Source organism: Corvus cornix, chromosome 5, assembly GCF_000738735.6.
Source record: "Corvus cornix cornix isolate S_Up_H32 chromosome 5, ASM73873v5, whole genome shotgun sequence".
NCBI lineage: Eukaryota > Metazoa > Chordata > Aves > Passeriformes > Corvidae > Corvus > Corvus cornix.
This window is the reverse complement of record NC_046335.1, coordinates 15031768-15053330: the sequence shown is the minus strand read 5'-3', so window position 1 is coordinate 15053330 and position 21563 is coordinate 15031768. Positions and strand designations below refer to the sequence as shown.

At 43.7% G+C, this 21563-nt stretch overlaps 1 protein-coding gene across 5 annotated transcripts in view; it reads right to left on the bottom strand.

Moving 5' to 3' along the window:
- Positions 1–7432, bottom strand: part of ASB2 (ankyrin repeat and SOCS box containing 2) — a 32010-nt gene extending 24578 nt beyond the window's left edge. For 2 of the 5 annotated variants that reach the window (XM_039553012.1, XM_039553016.1), the window contains exons 1-2: positions 7093–7431; positions 951–1215 (exon numbers count right to left, since the gene is read on the bottom strand). In XM_039553012.1, coding sequence (XP_039408946.1) covers positions 951–1195 — 245 coding nt within the window. In that variant the 5' untranslated portion in view covers positions 1196–1215; positions 7093–7431. Of the gene's footprint in view, positions 1–950; positions 1216–3316; positions 3427–7092 lie in introns of those variants that run through there. The other 3 variants (XM_039553015.1, XM_039553014.1, XM_039553013.1) reach the window with 3 other exon arrangements.
- Positions 7433–21563: the final 14131 nt, after the last annotated feature.

Genomic DNA, 21563 nt, shown 5'->3' with positions numbered 1-21563 from the left:
TGTACAAATGCACAGTAACCACACCGAGAAACCACAGCCTTTGGGAGCAGGACTGCTGGCAGCACAGCATCCCGATTCCACAGCTATGCACATGCTTGCTGCTCATCAAATTGTCCCCAGCTTCCCAGCCTTGGAAACCAAACAGGTTTGTTTCATTACCACAGGCGGTAATGAGCAAGGCATCAGAGGGTGGTGGAGTTACAAAAAAGGAGGAGGAACAGAACTTTTGTAGCTCTCAGTTTATTAAAAAAGGGAAAATTAAAGTAACTTAAAAGATTAAAAGGATATTTTTCCTTGTTTTGGAGGTGACTTTGGAATCTATTCCCTTCCTCCTTGAGAAACCTGCCTTTTGTAAAATGAAAGGGGAACAACATCTGGGTTTGAAGCTGTCAGCAGGTCTCTGTGACCACAGCTCAGCATTGCAGGGGAGGGGGATGCTGCCACGATTTGGTGTCTGGAGCTGCTCTTGGCTAAGAGTGGCATGCTTGAAGTCAGACTGATCTGAAATAACCACATCCTTTAAAAGCTGAAGTATTTAACAGGTAGTCAGCTCACACTGTTTTATATACATATTTTTTGTGCCTCTCTTACGTTTTCTCATAACAGATGCTTTGCTCCCTCTCTGGCAAAGCTTGGCATACAGTGGGGGAAAGGAGCAGCTGGCCTTGGGAGGGCTTCTGTTGTTCAGGAAACCTTGTGGCTGTGCCCCTTTATTTGTTTTATTTGTTGCTTAAAATGGACAACATGAAGCAAATTCTCCTCTCGCTGCGAGCACGTAAATTGTTGACCTCACTGGATTTATAGCAGACTCCGGCTTTGACACTAATGACAGACTCGCAGAGGAGCCGCCTGGCACAGCTAATTAGAGAGCACGTGCACTGACAGGGAGCCTGGTTTTCCTTCCTGGGCAGGGCTCTCTGGGGGAGCAGCTCGGGCTGGCACTCGCTTACCTTTGCCAGGGGTAGATGCGGTAGGGAGGGTTGTGGGGGCTGGCACGGCTCGGGGCAGCCACCTCACCAGCACGGGCCACCATCGACTTCTGGGGGCTCTGAGCCGCTGGCTGACCTGCTGCATCCTCTTCCAAGCTCTGCTGGATGGCCATCTTTATAAGCTCATCTTCGCTCAGGCTGCTGTACAGACTGTATTCCTCGCAGCCTATTGTTTGTCTTTGAGTGTTTGCTGCCGTTGTAGCCATTTTTATAATTCTTTGCTTTCCTGTAAAAGGAAATTGTGGCCATCAAAATCTGGAAAAAAACTCAACTATTGTGTGCTGTCATTCAGGTGTGCCTCTTAACTAGACTGACCAGAAAATCCTTCAGAAATCCTTCACCAGGGAGAGAACATTATCAGCTAAAATCTGCTTGTAAACTTAATGAACTAACTCCTTTCAATTACACAGAAATAACTGGTTTAGCTGGTGTTTAAAAAAGGGGGAGTTGCTGCAAGCAAGGCAAGTTTTTATCTGCTTATTCCGGTTACCACATCTCAAGAGAAAAATAGGTAAAGGAAATCCCCTTAAGATTAAAGAGATACATTTTTGAAATTTATTTGGGAGAACACCAATGGATGTCTCTTTTTACTGGTTTTCTTTCTTGCTGTAATTGCAGGAAATTAAGGGAAGAGGTTTGTCTCTTTGCTGGTTCTCTGTAAGGACAGGTTCTCCACCATGAAGAGCAGAGACGCTTTGTAATTTTTTCCACCTTATCTGGAGATCTCTCAAGCAACATGCAAAGCTATGCTTTGAAGTGACTTTGTTTCACTCAGTGAGGAGAGCAACACCACACTGCTCTGTTTCACTTCTGATTTTTGCTTTTTCACAGAACAAAGTTCAAGGTCACGAGCGAGATGGAAATGAGAGAAGGGGGAATTGGGCACACTCAGCAATCACAGAATGACTGTGAACCACCACTGCAGGACTCTAAAAGGCAAAGACAAGTCAAGATACTGCAGAATTTCCAGCAGTGATAGGGGAAGTACTAATGCCATGAATGGTACAATGCTCTAGCAGGATCTCATTCGGATGCCAGAGAGCACTCTGGCCATCAGTATTCAAGAGCCAAGGGTTTATTTTATGGGAGGAAGTGGAAAAGCTTGCCTCTCTTAAGGAGATAACAGCCAGCGCAGAATAGGTTTGATTTTATAAGCGCTGAGCGAGAGCTGTGTAAAATAATGGGGAGACTGGGATGAGGAGCAATGGGAACAAGCTGCTCAGGAAGACATGGACGTGACAGGGGAGGACAGGGAGCTAGCAGGAGGGGACTGTGGAGGCATGTCCCCCAGGTGCAGAGAGGCGAGGGGCTGCCTGAGTGTACCAGTGGGGTTGCTGAAAAAGCTGCCTGCTCCCACCCCGTGGCTGCCAGTCCCTGTCCCATCAATGCCACAGCAAGGTTGGTCTCCAGCTCCACACAGCCCTCCTCTGCCCGGGATCAGGTCTTACTGATCTGGGCCAGCCGGCAGAGCCATGAGGATGAGGACAGCAGAACCACCCAGCTTCCCACTGCTCAGGATCTGCCTCAGCAGGAGCCTCAGGGGAGCTGTCAGCTCCCTTTCCCTGTACAGCTGCTCTCTCCTCCAAGCGCCCGGGTCAGCCTGGTTTCCTGGGCACTCACACTGACACCAATGGCAGAGGGGTCCAGCAGGCCACAAGCCTCACACCAGGAAAGTGCCCTGCTGTAGCAGCTCTTGCTGCTCTGTGCACAGCCAAGAGACAGTCCTGACCTGGAGGAAATGGCAGCTCCCCAAATACAATTTGAAGACATTGCAAGAGCTTGAATCAATCAAGTAACTTAAAATCTTGGATTTAGGGTTTTCACTTCAGACATGGTGATATCTCCCACATCAACAACCACCTCAGGCTCTAAACCCACTCCAGAAGAAGTGGAAACACTTCAGGGTAAAGGGAAGCCCAGCAGATTTCAGATTGACATCATGACTTTTAACAACAAAGAATATATTTTACAGCCATGAAAAATACCAAAATAAAACCTTCAATTGCTGTAAATAATACAACCCAGTTTTGGTGGTTTTTTCTCTCTCTCTCTAATTTTTTCTTTATTTTCAGCCAGATGTCTCATGGCTGCTGTTGCTTCCCTTCTCCAGGGGGTGCCTCAGCTCCACTGTGACCCTCACTGTCCCGAAGATCCAAGCCCAGGCATCACAGCGCTGATAGCTTCCCTGTGCCCCCGCTGCTCCGGTACCTGCCTTTGGCTGCTCTCCAGCCAGCAGCTGGCTGAGAACCATGACACAGCTTCGTTTGTCCAGCAGCTGCTGCTGCTGTCTGGCTTGCTCAGCCCCTGGCATGGTGGGCAGTACTTACATAGTCGCTCAGCCTAGGAACTCACGTAGTAGCTGCAGATGTGTGGAATCCACAGGCTGGAGCTGGAAGGCTCGTCTGCAGCATCCAGCACTGCAATGCCTGACTGTAGGGACCTGGCCCCAGTGGTGACTCAGAAACCTAAACAAACCCGTCAGCAGAGAGGGCAGGATCTGATCTTAAGCTCCTAATGGAGGTGATGCACAATGAATCCTTGGAGAAGGCAAGAATGGAGATGAAACTGCTCCTCTCTGAGGGCAACCCACACCAGTGCAGCCTGGGACATGGACCCATACTCTACATCCTCCCCAGTCCCATTGCCAGCATCCTTATGGCAGTGAATCCATCGCCACTGTGCTTCTGAGCTGGGTGTTGCAGTGCCTTCTGTGGCAGCCTGGGCTTTAAGGACTGTACAGGAGACCTCTGCCAACGTGACTCCACACCCTGGCACAGAGGAGCTAACTGATATCGCTCCTTCACCACATCCCAAATGGATCTAGGTATAAAGGCTGCTTCTGGACCTTCTTCCCCTCCCTCCTTTTGTTTCACACATTCTTAAGGCAAAGGGAGCAAAAGGGAAGATTTTACATTTGTGGGGATAACTCATATTTCATCCTCTTATCCTTTGTAGGGGTTAACTGGGTCCAACCCACTAACAGAGAAAAGGGAGAACCTCTCCTGCATGTTGGTGAGCCTCACTAATCTAAATATTTTGACAGGAATTCCACAGAGTGCAGAAACAACAGCACTGGCTGCAGCTCCCATCACTGACTCATGCTGCAGGGAGAAACTTCATAGGGCTCAAAATAGAGAAAGCTTTCAGTTCTGCTCATGGCACTGCACAACACTATGAAGGTGTGGGGGTCACATCCTGGGGCTGCAGGAGTTTTTGGGTCCTTACTGAGAGCCAGGGACAGCCTTGGCTGCCCTGAACCCCTGCAGAGAGTGTTCTAGTTGGGTTTGAAGCTCTTCCTGCATCCCCCTCTGGTCTCCACTTGCTCAGACAAGTGTGTGTGTGCAGTTTGCCTGTGTGCTGTGCCTGAGTGTGGCAGGAGGCAGGGCACGTGCCTTCTTCCCCACAGCCCCCTGCAGAACAGAGCACAGCAGAGCCACCACCCTCCCCTTCCACCTGAGGATGCTTTTGTTTGAAGCTGCAGGACCACAGGACAGGGGCACTGGTCTGAGTTATGTCTGTAAGAAGCCACAATGGGCCAGCTGAGCTGCAACAACAGGCTGAGCACATGCCCTTGGCTGGAGGCTAATGCACCACAGCCTGATTCAGTTTACCCTTCTTTCCCTGAGGACAAGCTCAGTGGCATCACCTGGGAGTGCCCTTGCTCAGCTGACACAGCAGGGCTAAGTTTACCCCATCTGAGGCCATCGGTGAACTGCCAGCCACAGACTTATGAAAGACAGTAGGCTAATGTGCTATAAGCTAAATATTTTCCACCTTCTGTAATGAAGGTATGAAAAAAATCAATCTTTGTTGCTAGAAATGCTTGAACTAGTTTGGATTAGTAAGATCTGGCCAAAGTGGTCTTTCTAAATGCAGCTTGAATCTATTTCCTTGCTCTAAGCCAGCTTACTGTAGGTTTAAAATATTGGAATTAGATTTAAAAGTTAAATGCTGCGTTCATTCTTCATCCTAACTTTAAGTTTTGGGGGGATGTTTTAACGTTTGGCTGTACTCTGCATTTCTCCAGCAGCCCAAGAGCCCATCCTCACAGGCAGGTAGCACACAGCATCTACTAGAACAGCAGAACCTGATTTTTAAAGCTGTGGGTATAGTGCCTTTATTATTCCTTAGAGAGTGCTTTGCTTTCAGGTCTGGGTGGCTTCACTAGTGATCTCTCTTGGCAGAGACATGTCTTGGGATTCTGCTGTCTGTGCTGCCATTTAGTAGCTCAGTCTGACAAGATCTTCTGTAATCTAAACTTACCACCATTTCCACATAGAGTCTGGTCCTGATTTTAATTTTGTCATCCAGATTTGAGTGAGAGTTTTTTAATTCAGATGTAGTAATCAGGTCTGTGCCATACAGAGGCAACTTAGCTGCATCAAGTGACCAGAAGGTAAGGCTGGAAATAAAATACTTGTGCAAGGACCATGCTGCCGCCTTCTAACCTGTGTTAACGAGCAGCTGTACCTGGTAGATCTCTGAAATCAAAGGTACTGCTCACAAGGGGGAGTACTAGTAATCACCTACATGATGGCAAAAGCCAGAGACAAACACAATTAGGTTGCTATTACATTCGGACTACAAGCTCTCTCAACATACAGTGATTAGGAGAATGGGCTTTTGATCCCTGATGCAACATAAATAAACAAGGATTACGGCTGGCTTTGAACACGCAGAACCGTGCAATTCAATGCCATTAGCATCTGAAACAACTGGTCCCCGTTGATAGCACTTCTTTAAAGAAAAGCTTAGCGAGGCTGCCTGTCCCTCCTCAATAGACCCCAGGCAGCAGAATTAGCAGAATTACTTATTTCTGTCAGAGAAGGATGGCAGGTGAGTGACAAGGCCATTAAGGGAACAGAGCCAGACTTTGCCTGTCTTTGCGCTGAGTTTATCCCAGTCAGCTTGTAACTGAATACAGAACCGTGTTATTTATGGCTCAGGGTGTTATAAACCACATTTGTAAAAACATAACCAGTCTTTGGAGGCTGCAAAAGAGAGAAAAGAGGAGCAGCTTCATCATTTTGCCTTTTTCAAGGAATGGTGGAGCCCCTGCTTCTGCAGATCCATGTTTGCCTTTCTATGTGTTTGTCTTTACTTCTGAAAGCAGCAGGAGCACACATGGGGGAAGGAATACACAGCTGGATGTCTTCACAGCAAGCTGAGCCTCTTCTTCGGTTCTTACTGTGGCATCTTTCAGGACAGATCCTCTGCAGGCAATGGAAACCAGACCAACTTGCAGCACTTGAAGTGCTCACATTTTAGGTCAGTTTCCTGATAAACTTTTGCAGTTTTCCAAGGGTATTATATTGGATAACTATTGCAAGGAAGCAAATGATTTTGCAAAACCAGAAAGATTTCAGTGCCCATCAGATCTGCCAGAGCTGAGACATCAGAAGGATGACACCTCATGCTGTCAGGCTGCGGCAACAGGCAAGGATCCTTTGTAGTGACAGCTTATGCAAACCACTCAAGTTCTAGCCCAGTGCTGAAGGAGCAAAGCCAGGCTTCTCGAAGGAATCATCTGAGCAAACAAATCCCCTTGCTCAGACCCAGCTGTCAAAACAGGTCACCTATCAGTATGGCATATGCCCTGATGCCACCAAATCATGATTCTGTGCAAATTCTTTACTGGAAATCATACACCTGCAAGCTTTTATTTCTTCTCAGAACGTATTCATTCACACAGCAATCAATGCAATATTAGCTTCATGTCAAACCAACTAGAAATTTAGAAATTAATGATTTGCTGATGTCATTTTTCTCCTTCACACTGTGCCTTGCATGCTACATTCTACCTTAGTATGTTGTAGCTATAGCATTGATTTCTGAGCAAGATACTCTAGGGACAAAGATACAAGCATCACCTGCAAGCAAAAGAAAAATGAGGAAATGACAGAGCTACTGTTCTGCTTATCACCAGACAGTGTTTTGTGGCATATTTGAAAAAAACCCAAAGCCCAAAACAAACAAAAGCAAGTCTCAAGGCTGTGTTAGGGTGTTAGATTACAAACTGCTGTAGGAATAAATATTTGCATAGACATAATGAACGGAGAGATTGAAAGTACTAGTAAGTTCAAAACATGCATATTTGCATTACCTTTTTGTTCTGAAATAAAAGGGTAATAATAGTGCTGAAATGGGTTATCTTCTTGGTTAAGTCTTAATTCAGAAAATCCTCGCTGGTATTTGTCTCCCTGCTTTGCCGGGATGTTTCGATCAACTGCAGGACAGCTTTGAAATACGCTCGCTTTGAAGCCTGGAGTTTATTTCTGGATCACCCCATGATCAGCGAATACAAGCCAAAATATAAGTTGTTCCCAATCTCAGATTTCCTGTTTGAAGATGCACAGCAGAAACTTGTACCAATCCTAAAGTTCTTCTTTGTTGCATTATCTGAAGAACTTCACTTCATCAACATCCTGTAGCTAAATGACACAAAGTTGACCTTTCTATTACATCATTATTTATTGTCCCTGACAAGTAGACCATATATGGATATGTTTCTGGAACCTAAAGAAGAAAAAAAATTGCCATATAATTTTGAAGTAAAATATACTGTCCTGGAGAGTTTTATTTGCCTGGGGAGAAGTGATCTGCATTTACTCTTGTTTTAGCTGATACTTATTAAACAAAACAGCCAAACATTACATGGGTATTTACTGATGTGTTAGAGTTGTTCATACATTTTTAAGGCTGCAAGTTTGAGACTTCAGGATTCCAAAAGATGACAACAGCACTTGTGAACCTGTTCCAAGTAGTATTTTTAAGAGCTTACTCGTGGAAAAGGACTGCTCCCATACCACCTAAATGTGAACAACAGATTCTCTCTCAGACTCCTCAAGGCCATAAATGTGAGGTGGTACCCATCTTCCCCATCTTCTGGAAGAGGGCAAGCTAGCTGAGGAGTTAGCACTGATCCAGGGATGAGTTAGAAGAAAAGAGTTGGGCACATATAGAAGAACTGACTTGAACTTGAATTGTCTGGATCATGGGAATAATAATACTCACTTTGGGAAGGTTTCCATGTGTTTATCCAGCTAATACAATGAATGAAGGAAAACTGTAATAGGATATCAAAATTATGCCTATGCATTTTCCTTCAGCTCGTTTAACTCATTCCCTTGGCAAAACATTGCATATATGGAGAATAAAGCCGAGATGGAAGTAGGTCTGGAATCCTTTCTGAATACCTTGTGGAGGCTCAGGTTCGCTGTAGGCACCCTGTCAATGCATGAACACCCCCATCTAAGGCTTAACAAGAACAGTCTTGAAGCAAAAAAATGTAGCAAGACCATATCATCCACTAATACATGATTCCTTTCAGCTCAGCTGCTTTGGTTTTATTCTTTCAGGACCAGCATCATTCCCTCTCCATCCTTGCTCCTGAATCCATCTCGCTCCAGCATGACATGATGGTGAGTACATGGCACATCTTTCTTCCCTGCTGTCTGAAAAGCTATCTGCCCCTCATACCTAGTGCTGTGACTGCTTTGTCCAAAGTTAAGGTCATTCAGCAGTAACTGTGACAGACAAAGGAGCCCTGGATGTCATCACCAGGAGTGTGAGAAACTTTTATGCCCTTGACAAGATGTCAGCCAACCCTCTGTGACTTTTAAACAACACCCAGTGCTTTTTTTCCTTGATACTATTTCAAATTGTAACGCCTTGGCTTAAAACCAGGAGCATCTCCCACATTTGACCCTTCTGCTTGCTTTTTGGGAATCTCTCACCCTTGATCACTGAACTCAAGAAAAAATTGCTGATACTGTGATGCAGATTCATGCTTTGCAAAGGCAAAGGTGTCTAAGTCTTCCAGGATGGCCTGTTTGATTATGACAAAGACATTGGGGCTCAAGGTGCCATCGGCTCTGAGCATTGCAAGTGGCTCCTCATGCCATCATGGCAAGCACACTGCAATTCCCTTCCCTCCCATGTTCCTGGGCTTCCTTGCAGAGCTCTGTGCGCCCTTTATGTATTTGAAGCTGCTGTGAATGTTGATTCACCATTTTCCAATAAAAGCACAGGACTCTGCTTCAGAAGATCTATTTTCAGATACCATTAACTCTCTCTTTTGTCTTGAGTAAATCATTTAACTCCTCTGTGTATCATTTTCTACATTAGTGAAGTGGAAATAATCAAATGCCTTAACTTTGAGAACAGTCCAAAATTCCTTGCAGATGGGAAGCCAACAGGACTACTTATATGGAGAGAGACTGCTGAATAAGACCTTATTTAATTACTATCTGTGAAATCCTCAGAGGAAGACCTCATATAAGTTTGAATTTTAATTACAGAAATAATACTACTCAGAAATGAAATCATACATTTGGGGGTTGATTTTTTTTTCCCAATAAAACAATATTGTGGCTTTATTACAACATATCCAAAGCACAATAATAACAATGATGATTTATTAGCATTGCATCAGATTGCCTAATATTTCCCCTGGGGCATGCAAAGTTACAGATCTGCATTTTCAGCTTAACCCTGAGGCATTTCAATAGATTACAAATGTCACCTGCAAAAACAAATATGTAAATTTACACTATTTTCTGGGACATTTCAAACTCAGACACTGCATGTTAGATCCATTTGCTGTCTCTAAATAGAAGTGATGGAAATGGCCAACTCATGCTGATGGGGGAGTCAGCTAGGGTCTCACGAACAGGACACAGTAAAAGAGATTTGAGTCTGGGAGGAGAAGAGAGGATGACCATGTGAAAACAAATGGCGAAATAATCAGCAAGATTGTTTTCTTCTTCATATTTCCTCAAAATAGCCAGCAGAAGCCAGGTTAGGAAAGCAAATTTAAAATTTCTTTCCTTTGTCTCTACTTCCATTATTTGAAGTAAGTAGCCCATCGTCACTACTAAGCCCTTCAGCTCTACTAAACTACACAGCTGAATCTGGCAGCTGAGGCTGGAGGAAAAAACAAAGTTCGTTTGTGCATCCCAGGAGACTGGTGAGCTTGTGACTGACTCATTCTGTGTGCAGAGCTGCCACAGATGTGCCTTCACATGATGAAGGGCAGGTGAGAATGGACATTAGCACAAACTGTCTGCCTGTATCTACCTATGGTGACTAACTACTGCATCCAAACACTTGGCATATATGTGGCTGTTCTGAAAGGAAGAAAATACTGACTAGTTCTGACAGTAACAGTTCCTGGACAGAAAATCCTCATAATACTTTGCCTCAGGACAGCATATCTCTTTGTGCACCAATTACCTGTAACTGTTGTCTTGTTACTTAGATCTGGTCTCAACTTTTTTACTTCAGAAACACAGCAAGGTATTTTGAGTGGCATATTTCCCTGAGAGCACAGAGCTAGAGTACACATCCTTTACCATGATATCCAGTGAGCAGAGCTTTGCATTCAGTGTTGCCATGCTGTGCTTCCATCAGACTGTCCCAAAGATTAAATGTGAGCACCAGAACCACAAGCACCTCTCCTGTGCCTCCTGCTACTCAACCCACGTTAAAATAACAAGAATATAGAAACTCCCACAAGAGAAGATGGTTTCAATTTCCTTTGCAAGAACTAATGATTGCTTTGGCCACAATACCTTGAGAGGGGCAAGGAGCCAGAAGCACTTCTATGGGAAAAGGTGCAGGATGTCACACATGCCCAGGGGTAACGAATATGATATACATTACTCCTTACTAACTTTGCTGCCTAAATACTTCTTTGCTGGAAAGATGTAGCTGTTTTGAGATCACTCTACCAAGATTATAATTCCCCTTTCAGGAGGAATTTATCCCACTTCAATGGCTGCTGACACACACCCTGAGTCAGGATGGCCTTTGGCTCAGTGTATGACTTCCACCTCTGCACAGTGGCTCCTCACGGAAAATTTTTCCCTTTCAAACCAAATCAAAATGAAGTCCTCACTCCTCTGGAAATATGACATGATCCTAGTACCCAGGTCCTAAGACCCATTTCACGTATCCGATGACTCAGCCCCGCCAGTGAGCTTTGTAAGAGTGTGCAGCTACTACAGTCAATGCCACTCTGCAAATGTCACCATAAGGTCACATCCACTGACTCAACCTGAAAGAAGAATCAGTCAGAGGGAACATGAAAATCTAATATGAAGTGAACACAACCCAAAGACTATATGAACAAATACATGCTCCTTGGAGGAAGAGGGAAATCATAAACATTATCATTTAGTTCTCTTTGCTGTGCAAATATCATTTATCTTATGTTAAAATGTATGTTAGTAAGAATTCTAATGAAAGACTCGCCTTTACCTTGACCTTTACAAAACCCACAAAATTCAGAGATATTGCTGCAATCCCAGTGCTCTGAGGCTCCTTCAGGGGAGCAGGAGAATGAGAATGGCAACCTGAGACACAAGCTGCTGTGAATAGCAAAGATCCTGGGAAAAAGAGTGTCTCCAAATTAATGAAATATGAAACCAATTTTTATGGAAAACAACTTTTTCACGGGTTTTTTAAAAGGAGTCCTTGGATATATGCAATGGCTGTTTACCTCTCCATTCAGTCTCTTAGGATAGTTTATTAACAAATCTCTCTTGAAGCTTTTCTGTGGTACTCTCTAATTCCTTTCAGACTGGTTTGTTTCGAACTACTGTGCCTGCTGTATGCAATAAAATTTATTGGATTGCTCTCCTTCCCTTCTTGCAACAACATGAGAGGCTTTCTGCATATGGATCTGTCTTTGCTTTACTCTTGCCACAGATAAACAGACCTTAAAAAACAAAAAAATGTTCATACCTAAATTCAGCATCTTGCAGTAATGTCCGTAACTTTTACCACAAGGAGTTACAGCTCCCTATATGCTTGGTAAGAAGCTAAGGCAGGTGCTAGCAGAGCAGCAAGGCAGAGCAGGACCCTCCTGTGCACAGCCCCAGGGGAGAGGTGCGTGGGTTGGGCTCTGGAAAGATGGGCTCCCGCCTGGCTTGGGATGAATGCTGGAAGTTGCTTCTGACCAACCCAGCTGGAAGTGAGTTTGCTGCCATGGGGCTCAGAAACTGAAAGCAAGAGGACAGGTTGTCCTCCACATTGATCCTGCTATGCTGGCCCAGAGATGAGGTGGGACACGGTTGGTTGCTGTGCAGACAAGAGCAGCAGAAGCTCCAGAACAGGCTGTGCTAAAGGACACTGCACCACCACCTCTATTTACCCAGTGCTGGTTTTGTGTGCTGTCAAACTCCTGTGTAATGAATACGGTACCTGAAGCCCTGGTCAAATGATCTGTCCTTTATCTTGCCATGGGGAAAGCTTCCTTGTCCTGCACTGACTGAGCACACAACAAGAGAGGAGCAGAGGTTTATGCCTCCTTTAAGTTCAAATCACAAAGCAACAGGTTTGATTCACAAGGCTGACATTTAATTATTTGCCCTACATCTCAGGTTAAATTTAGAGCTAAATTTAGGACAAGTGTCTGGACAGAATGTCATGACACCAGTGTATATCTGTTGCACAACATGCCATATGAACATGTAATGTTCAACTCGGTTAAAAATAACTGTACACTTACCTAACTCAGCAGACTTCTGTACTCTGTCTACTGAACTGGTAAGCAAACAGTGCAATAGTAAGAGTCACAAGCATACTGCAGAAAGAGATATTACGAGAACTAAAAGCAAGAAGACACAAAAAATATTTTCCTGTTTCTGTTCTTTGTTGCTTTTTTTTTTCAAGTAGTAAGTGCTGTTTCATAGTAATATGACAGTCCAGATAATAAAAATTGATGTGAATAAGTAAATTAGAGTCAAATTGGGAAGAGTTTTTCCCCCACTGAAGTGAGAGATCACTCATTCCTTAAGAGCAGAGTTAAATGGCTGTTAAAACTCCCACCCTAAGTCTACAAGAGGACAGATTCTTTCACGGTAAAAAAGTAGCTTGCTATGTACATGGGCTACATAGCACCAATTGATGAGGCCGAATCAGGTAGATCCAGATATCCAAACTAAACATCATTATCTTTCTTGAGCTGTGTTTGGAGATCATAGCTCCAAGAAAAACCATGCCTGGTTTACAAGTGTCAAAACCACAAAGTGAGATGGAAAATCTGTTTAACACCTTTATGCATAAGATGAGAACAGCAGAACAGCACAGATGAGGGTTGGAGTAAAGAGCTGAACTTCAGCCAAGCTGCTTTGATGTTGCTGAGAGCTGTAACAACAAGCAGAATGTATTTTCTGTACTTGAGCTGCAGCCATGCTTCGGTTCTTTGGCATTTATCTAGACACACCTTACTGATAGGGACAGGTTAGGGTGTTTTCACCAGGCCTTGTTTGGTGGGGCTGCAGGTGCCTCAGCCATGTGTGGGTGATGGCCATCACAGCTGAGATCTCCTCTGGTTACAGGAGCTGGCAGCCTCCGTGGCTCTTTGCTGAGGAAACATCCTTATAGGGCCCCAGCTCCACCCTGGAGATACAGGCTGGCAGAGGGCAGGTCACCAGGATGAGACAAAATGCTGAATGCTGCTGACCACCAACTGGAGAGGCCAATAGCTGTGCTAATCAGCTGGTTATCACTGAGAGCACCAGGGCAGCGTGCAGGGCTGCTGAGCAAGCACTGGGGGAGTGCCTGTGGCAGCTCAGCAAGGAGAGGGTTTTGTTTCAAGGCGATACAAGTGGGATACAGACAGTTCCCTGGCTCACTAGGCTAAAGCTGGTCCAGCCCAGATGGAGGGGGCTGGTACTTGATAGTTGCCCAGGAGCTGGTGGGAGCCTGTGCAGGCTCAGTCTGGGAACAGGCTGATCAATCACATCGTGGGCTGCAGTGGGTACTGTCTGGTCTCCTGAGACAAAACTCTCACCCTCAGGTGGGACAGTCCTTTGGGACCAGAGCAAGGAACAACACCATGTCAGTGTAGGGAAAGGTATCCATCTGCTTTATGCTTCTTCTCTGGATACCAAAGCACAGGCATGCCATTACAGCACCTTTCAAAAGTGCTTAAATCATGTTCATCATTTTTTCCTTTAATGAGTGATTTCCTTTTGACCTGAGATTGTGAGACAAGATAAGGTGTCTTAAACTATTCACGCTATATATGAGTGAAGAGGGTGCATGCAGGATGTCAAAGATATTTTCCCTGAAATGCTGCAAAGACTGAGTCATTTCTTGGTTGTCACGTTCTATTGTTCGTGAAAAAGGTTTTGCTTTCTCTGCCAATTGTACATCATGTCTGTCACATCAGTTGTGGTCACTATTATGTGTCATTGATTAACCTCTGATATAATCTTATTTTCTGTGGCTTGGCACCTAAAAATTAATCAGGCCAGTGGTCAGCTTAAGTGGACCCTCTAGGCTGACCCTAGCAATGGTAGTTTGGGAGCATTTGCAAGAAACTTTGGTGAGGATAAATAGTTCTCCTCAGAGACATCATGCAAGTTCATGACAACTGGTTTAAATCTTCAACACATGGCACTTTGCAACCTTTCCAAATATTTATTTGATTATTTACTCCTTAATAGTCTTGTTTTTGTATAACACTGAACCCAAATATGAATCTTCCTAAATTATTTATCTCCCTTACATTTTGAAGCAACAAGTCCCAGAGCCTCAAATAGCACATTCCCCTGCTATTGTTGTCATACTGCTGACAACCTCTTGCTGTGCACCAGTGAAGACGTACACGTGGCTGGAACACAGGAGCAGGGATCTCACTCCCTGACTGTGGGTCAGGCCCGAGGGGAAAGCCAGGCTGCAAACACCAGCCCAGATCTGAGTCACACGGAAACGACACTGGGGCATGCTGGAAACACGGAGCTCAGGTTGCACAGGAAACTGTGGTTAGCTTTAAAACACAGCCAAAGTCAAAAAAATCTGAAACCTCATACATGCACCAAGACTTCACTTTTTCAGGCAGCAGTACTTATTGAGTGTGCCAGGAGGCTCACTGGGGCAGCCTGTGCAGCACATGGCAGCAGCAGAGCTTGAGACACGTTTGTGTCTGGCAAGAACCAAAACACTGCTTCCTATCTCAAAAAAAAAGTGATTGATAGTGTAAATTTTCACTAGTTCTATGAAACATCTGTGGTTATGAGTTCATTGCTTAGGATAAGAAGAGGAATGGAGTGTTTCATAGTATTTTTACTTTTATTTTTTAAAGAGGAGGAAAAAGGAGGATTTACCAGAAACCACTGTAGTAAGTGAAGGGTGTTGTCCTCATTACTGATCTTTGTAATCACAATCCATACCACATGTTTGGCCTGAGGATCAGTTGATTTCAGCTCTGCATCACATCTGTGTAACAAAGCACAGAAACTAATATTTGTTTCATGGTAGGCTCAGGTATATTGCTTCAGCACCATGGAAGCTGATGGAGTCACACCAGAGTGAGGACAAAGCCATCAGCCAAAACGCCTGAAGGTCTCATAATACAATAGAAGTAACACACATAAACATGCAAAGAAATAATAAATCAACCAGGCATTACCAACCTTTCTTTCCCTAGGGTATTTTGTTATTTATGAAAAACTATTATTGTCTCTTCTTACCTTCTATCAACAGACACATGAATAAGGACTCTCTGTCTTTGTATGTATATGTGCTTATGAACAGATATTTTACTAGAAATCTGCTGTACTTGGGTAAAGACTGAAGTCCTTTACCTGAGATATCCATAACAGGTACAAATTAGTGTGGCAAGAGAATAGCTGGGGAAAATAATGTGGAAGATATGAGCTTTCTCCAGCTTTCTTCCTATAAAGAAATTGTTCATATAGTTAAAACTCTACTTCCAGACAATTTCCATCTGTCCTTACTGGAAAACTGACAAACAAGGGCAGGGAACATAGATTTTTGCATTTATTTATGTAAAGAACAAGCAGATCCCTAGGTACTATAAATCAATACTTTCCTGATTATTTTAGTGGAACTGTACTTACTTTTTTCCAAAGTAAGTGGTGCTCAGGCCAAGGAGCACAAGAATCACTTCAGGGAGAGGCAGATGTTTCATCAAGAGATTTTTAAAACTGTGCCTCAGATCTGCGAAATCACATGACACATAAGTGGTGCACACTGACTTGCAATATGAAATTCTCATGACACATTAACACTTTTCCTTTTTGAGCTCCAGATCAATACCCTATGTTGGATAAGAAACAGGCAATAAGACTTCAAGCTCTTCAGAGGTGAGTAAAAAACTCTTTGCTGATCCCATATGGTTCAGGATAATTTACTGACATCCACAAGTGCAAATACACCTGGAAAGGACCTGAGGCACAAAGTCCACCACTCTCTCTAAGCCAGGCATCAATGAAATATAAAAAACAGGTGTGCATTCTGCAGGTGGTTAGGCTGAATTGCAGCAAGCAGGAAAATGAGTTAATTGTAGGGAGTATATATTTCTGTTTCTCTACCATCTGGAGCGCACAGATCAGGATTCTGTACTGGCTAAGCCTCCTCAGGAAAAGATCATCAGAAAGGTTAGCAGCACAGTATGCATATTATCAGAGAACCAAATAAAATTACATCAAAATAAAGCTACTATTCCAGATAACTAAAATGACATCAACCAGATATAAGCATGGGACTCTGCACCTCTTGCTTGTTTTATATGGGAAAAACACACTTGTGTACCTCTGCACATGCTGCAGTAAATATGCACAATGGCACCACAGATGCAAAGAGAGACTAGGAACTATGTGAAAAAAGGACAGCAGCGAGAAAGTCAAACACCTGAAAAATCAAAGAAATATAACCCCAGCCCTCCAATTCTATTTTTAGCATTTGTATTTTGAAGCTATCCTCTGAACTGATTATATTGAATTTTTTGCAGTTGATTTAGAAGCTTTCAGGCTGAAAATTCCCGCCTCCCCCCCAAGGTCTTACACTCAGCAAGGAAGGGACATTTTCCCAGATAAGTGTGTTACCATGACTTGGCAGATCTCTGCATGCAAAAGAAATATTTGCCAGGGTAGGCCTTGAGTTTCGTGGTCACCTGGCCACCATCTTTGCCTGGACATGTCTAAGGCTGCTGGGGGAACAGGGTCTGTGGCTGTGGCCAGGAATGTGGCTCCCTGCAGCTCCCCTCTGCTCAGCAGAATGATTGAGTAGTAACTTTCCTGTACATATAAAGCCCTCTATCTGCACACTCTATCTGTAAACCTAGTGTTGTACCTTTATGGGTGGCATCCCAGAACAGAAAAGCAAACTGGGATGATGTCAGTAGGCACTGACTGAAGTTAAATCTGTTTTGCAACATGGGGAAGGGAGATTGTAGAAGACAGAGAGGTGATTCATCATTGCAAAATCAGAATTTATAGAAAATAATATGGAATCAATAAAAATAAAAAGAGAGAACAACACCATGCATAATAGAACACGTATGTGCACAACTGGTTGAGTCAGCCCCAGAAAAGCTTAGGACAGGTCTGGGAAACTGAGTATGTGCAGCTGCTGCTCATGCATTGAGTCCATCTAATCCATCCCTCAGCTATAATGTGCCCACCACTGTGGTATCTACTTACACACCACAGAGCTGTGGCAAATACATGATTGATGTGCTCTAAGCTGCTGCACAAACCTACTTCCTGTCTGCTTACATTGAGCTGACTTGTCCATCAGCCTTCTCAAAATGGGGCAAAAGGTTCAAGAGGCACAGTCCATCCCAAGTGTGTTGGCAGCAGTTCTTTCCAATAGAGTATCTCTTCAAAAGAATCAGCAATATACCAGACATGCCCATTAGTTTTGCACATTTCAAGACCATTCTCTTGCAGTTTGCCTTCAAAAACATTCATCCCCAGTAATAAAACACTCCAGACTTCCAAACTTTATAACTATGAAAAACATCAAATGCATAAGATCACATTTTGTACGGCACTAATCCTGGAACAGATTCTGTGCCCACTGGAAAATCTGTAGCTGGGCCCATATCTCATTTTCCTTCTTGCAAACACTGTGAGACCAGGTACTTTCTCAGGTATTCCAACAGCCATGTCCATTGAATTAATCTCTGCAGTGGTGGTGGGACAAACATTTCATTTGAAGAAAATCTTCAGGAGCTGTTTAGCATCCATCCATACTGAAAGATCCATTCCAAAGATCATCACACTGAATTATGCTAATAAATACATCTCAGCCTGGGCTTGCAGATTTATAAAATTTCAAATCTTTGGAGTTAAACAGTGAAGTTAAAGCGAAGTGCAATACAAAGGTTGTCATGTTGACAATTTCTGTGTTGAGTCCTCCTGTTGGAAACCTCACCTTTCTCCATTGAGCAATATGATGCCATGTACTTACCCTGGGTGCAATCCTAAAGTATAATCTTTGCACCAACTTGTCAGGAAGCTGGACAGGTGTGTTTTATATTCCCTCAGTCTGTATTTAGTCCACTTTGTCCTCATAAGGAGCCCTGCTCACAAGGATATATATTTTTGTAAAAATACCCATTCATTTTTACGCAGAACATCTCAAAGTAAAGTCATCTCTGTAAACACTCAGACCAAAACCCCTTTGGTACTGAAACCACTGATGCCAGAGCAATGGAAGAGATTCTTTTCTTTGTCTCAACACAACCCTTGCTCATCTTTGCTACCATGCACTACCAAGCAGAGCTGTGTGGTTGTATGCCATGACAATGCACCACATATCATTGCTATTATCAGGATCACAGAATCATGAATCACAGAATATTCTGAGTTGGAAGAGACTCACAAGGGTCATCAAGTCCAACTCTTAAGTGAATGGCCCATATAGAATCCAAAACCTTGGCATTATTTAGCACCATGCTCTGAACAACTGAGCTAATCTGTATTAGGAAAAAAAATCTTACCACTGCAAGCTGGTATTTCTCATGCCAGGTCTGATTCCAGCAGCAAATTCTTGATCTGTTTCCAAACATGAAGTGTAATCTTAATTTAAAAAGCAAAATCTATTAAAAGACATCAGATTTCATTTACATTTCCATTTAACTTAATATTGAACCTAAAAGATATGTTGAAATAACAAAAAATACTGAAATGACTTGCTTCATAAAATAAAATTTTCCAAATCCTGTAATTGCTTCTGAAACTAATCAAGCTATATAAAATCAGAATATTCAACTTCCCCTGTCATCAATTCAGAATTTTTTAAAGATCTTTTCAAGCCATCACTGCATTAAGTATGCTCAGGACAAATGTACTAGAGACAAGTAGATGCATCCTGCCCTCTTCTCTTCTAACTAACATGATTATAACACCAACAAATGCAAACAATTCCCTTTTGATTTGCATCAGCTTATGACTTGGCCAAAGAATTAAATAATGATGTCTCAACAGAAAATCTGTGACTAGGAATATCATCAAAAGAAAAGGCGGTGCCTCATTCACCTGTTAAATAAAGCATTTCATTTCTCTTGTGCCAGAATCAAGCTTTTAATTTTCATAAGTTTTTTTAAGACTAACAGTGGGAAAAGGAAACGAGGCAGCACAAACTACCAAGCAGAAATAAAATTGAATGAAATGACAGAGGGAGAGAAAAATAAACTAGTAGCAGAGCTTGAAAAATGGGGAGTCGGGTAGGGCTAAGCTCACACTGCCACAATATCAGACTGTAACACAGAGCTGCCTCTGACTGCACACGGTCTCATGCAACCTCCTGCATCTCTGTTCTTTCATCCATTCACTTAGTAAAATAAATTACCACGATAGAGCAGTATTGGTAATAGGAGAAAGCTACTAAAAGGGTCTCATTGCATCTTTAGGTCTTGTCCCTTGCTGTTGTTAGTAAACATTATGCACAATCCTCATTCAGAATAGAATGAGGTCCATCAAAAAGAAGCAAGGAAATACAGGCTAAACACATTAAGAGGCTGCAAAAACTGCTGGGCTGTACAAGACAAATGCCGATTTAAACCCAAAGGGGACTTGAAATTTGGGAGCTCAGGCTCCTTCTGCAGTCAGCGGGAATTAACCTCTGTTATCTAGCCTATTTATCAATAAAGCAGCTGTCTAAAAAACGTGGGTAATGGAGCACTGTCTCCTCATCCTTTAGTCATGATTAAAACACAGTGGCTCTTGACCATGGTGAGAAGCCCTCCAGGTTTAACCCCCAGGACATCAGCTGGTGATCAGCCACTTCTGATGGGGCTCAGGGATGAGCAGTGAATGAAGCTGCTCATCCTGAGCAGTGCTGGGCATGTGGTGACACAGGGCCTGCAGCTCTCTGGAGGCTCTTGATGCCTGTGGGAGAGTGCTAAGTGATTTAGGCACACCCAGCATTAGAGAGTTTTCAAGAGGCTGTAACTTGCAAGGACAGGATGCAAAAAGTGTCCAACATGGCTCTAGCCCCAGCTCCTGTTACACCCAGTAATATACTGTTCAAAACCTCTTTCCACTGATTACAAGGTTTTTTTCTAATTGACTCATGGTCCTTATTTATTTTGCTGCCAACTCTGTCCTTTAGCTCAGCTGTCTCTCCATCCTCCCTGATGATATGCCCTTGCTTTATTTATAGAAAGCACTGGTATCCACTCTGGGATACTTTCTCCATAGCAGTGAGCCAGCCCAGTTCCTGTTGTTCCAGCCAGGCTCTCAGCTCCCCTGCTCTGCTCAGATCTCCCTACTGCACCTGTCCTGAGTTGGCCTTTTGGGCACACTGCATGCAGTATTTGGGAGTAGATCTCATAAATGTCTAGTACCACAGGACATTAATACTTGCTATTATTAAGTATTATGGTTATTAGCATTCTTATTATTTCAGCAGACCACTGGGAGGCTCAACTGTCAGAACTTCTGGATTTCCCCCTCAAAGGATAGTTGTTTGATATATTCCTTCAACATCATGGACATTCTCTTCACGAGGCCTAACACAATTAAAAGCTCCTTTGACACAAAAATCTTTCACTCTTACTGTTTGAACTAGAATTGTCTTGTGCATTTCTCCATTTTCTTTGCAACAGCTAGAGAGGAAAGTTGCTAAATGCAAAGTATATGAAGGTTTCCTGCTGAAAAACAGTGACAAATTTCCTGTCAGTGTTACTCTAAGGCACCTGCTGTCTCCTTTACTGTAATAACAGCAACAGGCACTGCTCAGTTTGCTCCTGGGTCTGTTTACCAGCAATCAGCTGTGCAGGGCTGTGCTGGGGTGCACCCGGCAGCTGATGGCAGGAGCAGCAGGGAGGACTCAGACCCATTTAATGGGTTGAGCCTCTGTGCCTCGTCAGCACGGTCAAGGGGCAGGTAGAGGGTGAGAGAGACAGATCCCTTCAATAACAGCAGCAGCCCAGTTTGACCCTGGGATCTGCATTGCATCATGGCTGGGAGCTAGGAGCACCAACTCCTCCAGCTGATACCAAGACAAGGGGCAGAATCTTCAGCTTACCAATAACTCTGTGCTTGGGAAGAGAGTAAGTCGAGATTGCACAGTGGAGCTCAGCAGCATCAGCGCAATTAATTGATGATGTCCACTCAAGAGTTGGGTTGGACCAAGATGACATGAAGCTGCTGAAAGGATTCACAAAGTGTGTGGTCATTTCTGCCTTGCTGAGCTTGCTTTTGAAGGTGGGGTCTAAAGCATGCCTCTTGCACAGGAAGCTTTTAGACCTGCAACTCCATCCATTTACCACAGGTACTAGGTCTGCTGAGCCTGCAGAAGTGGGCAGTC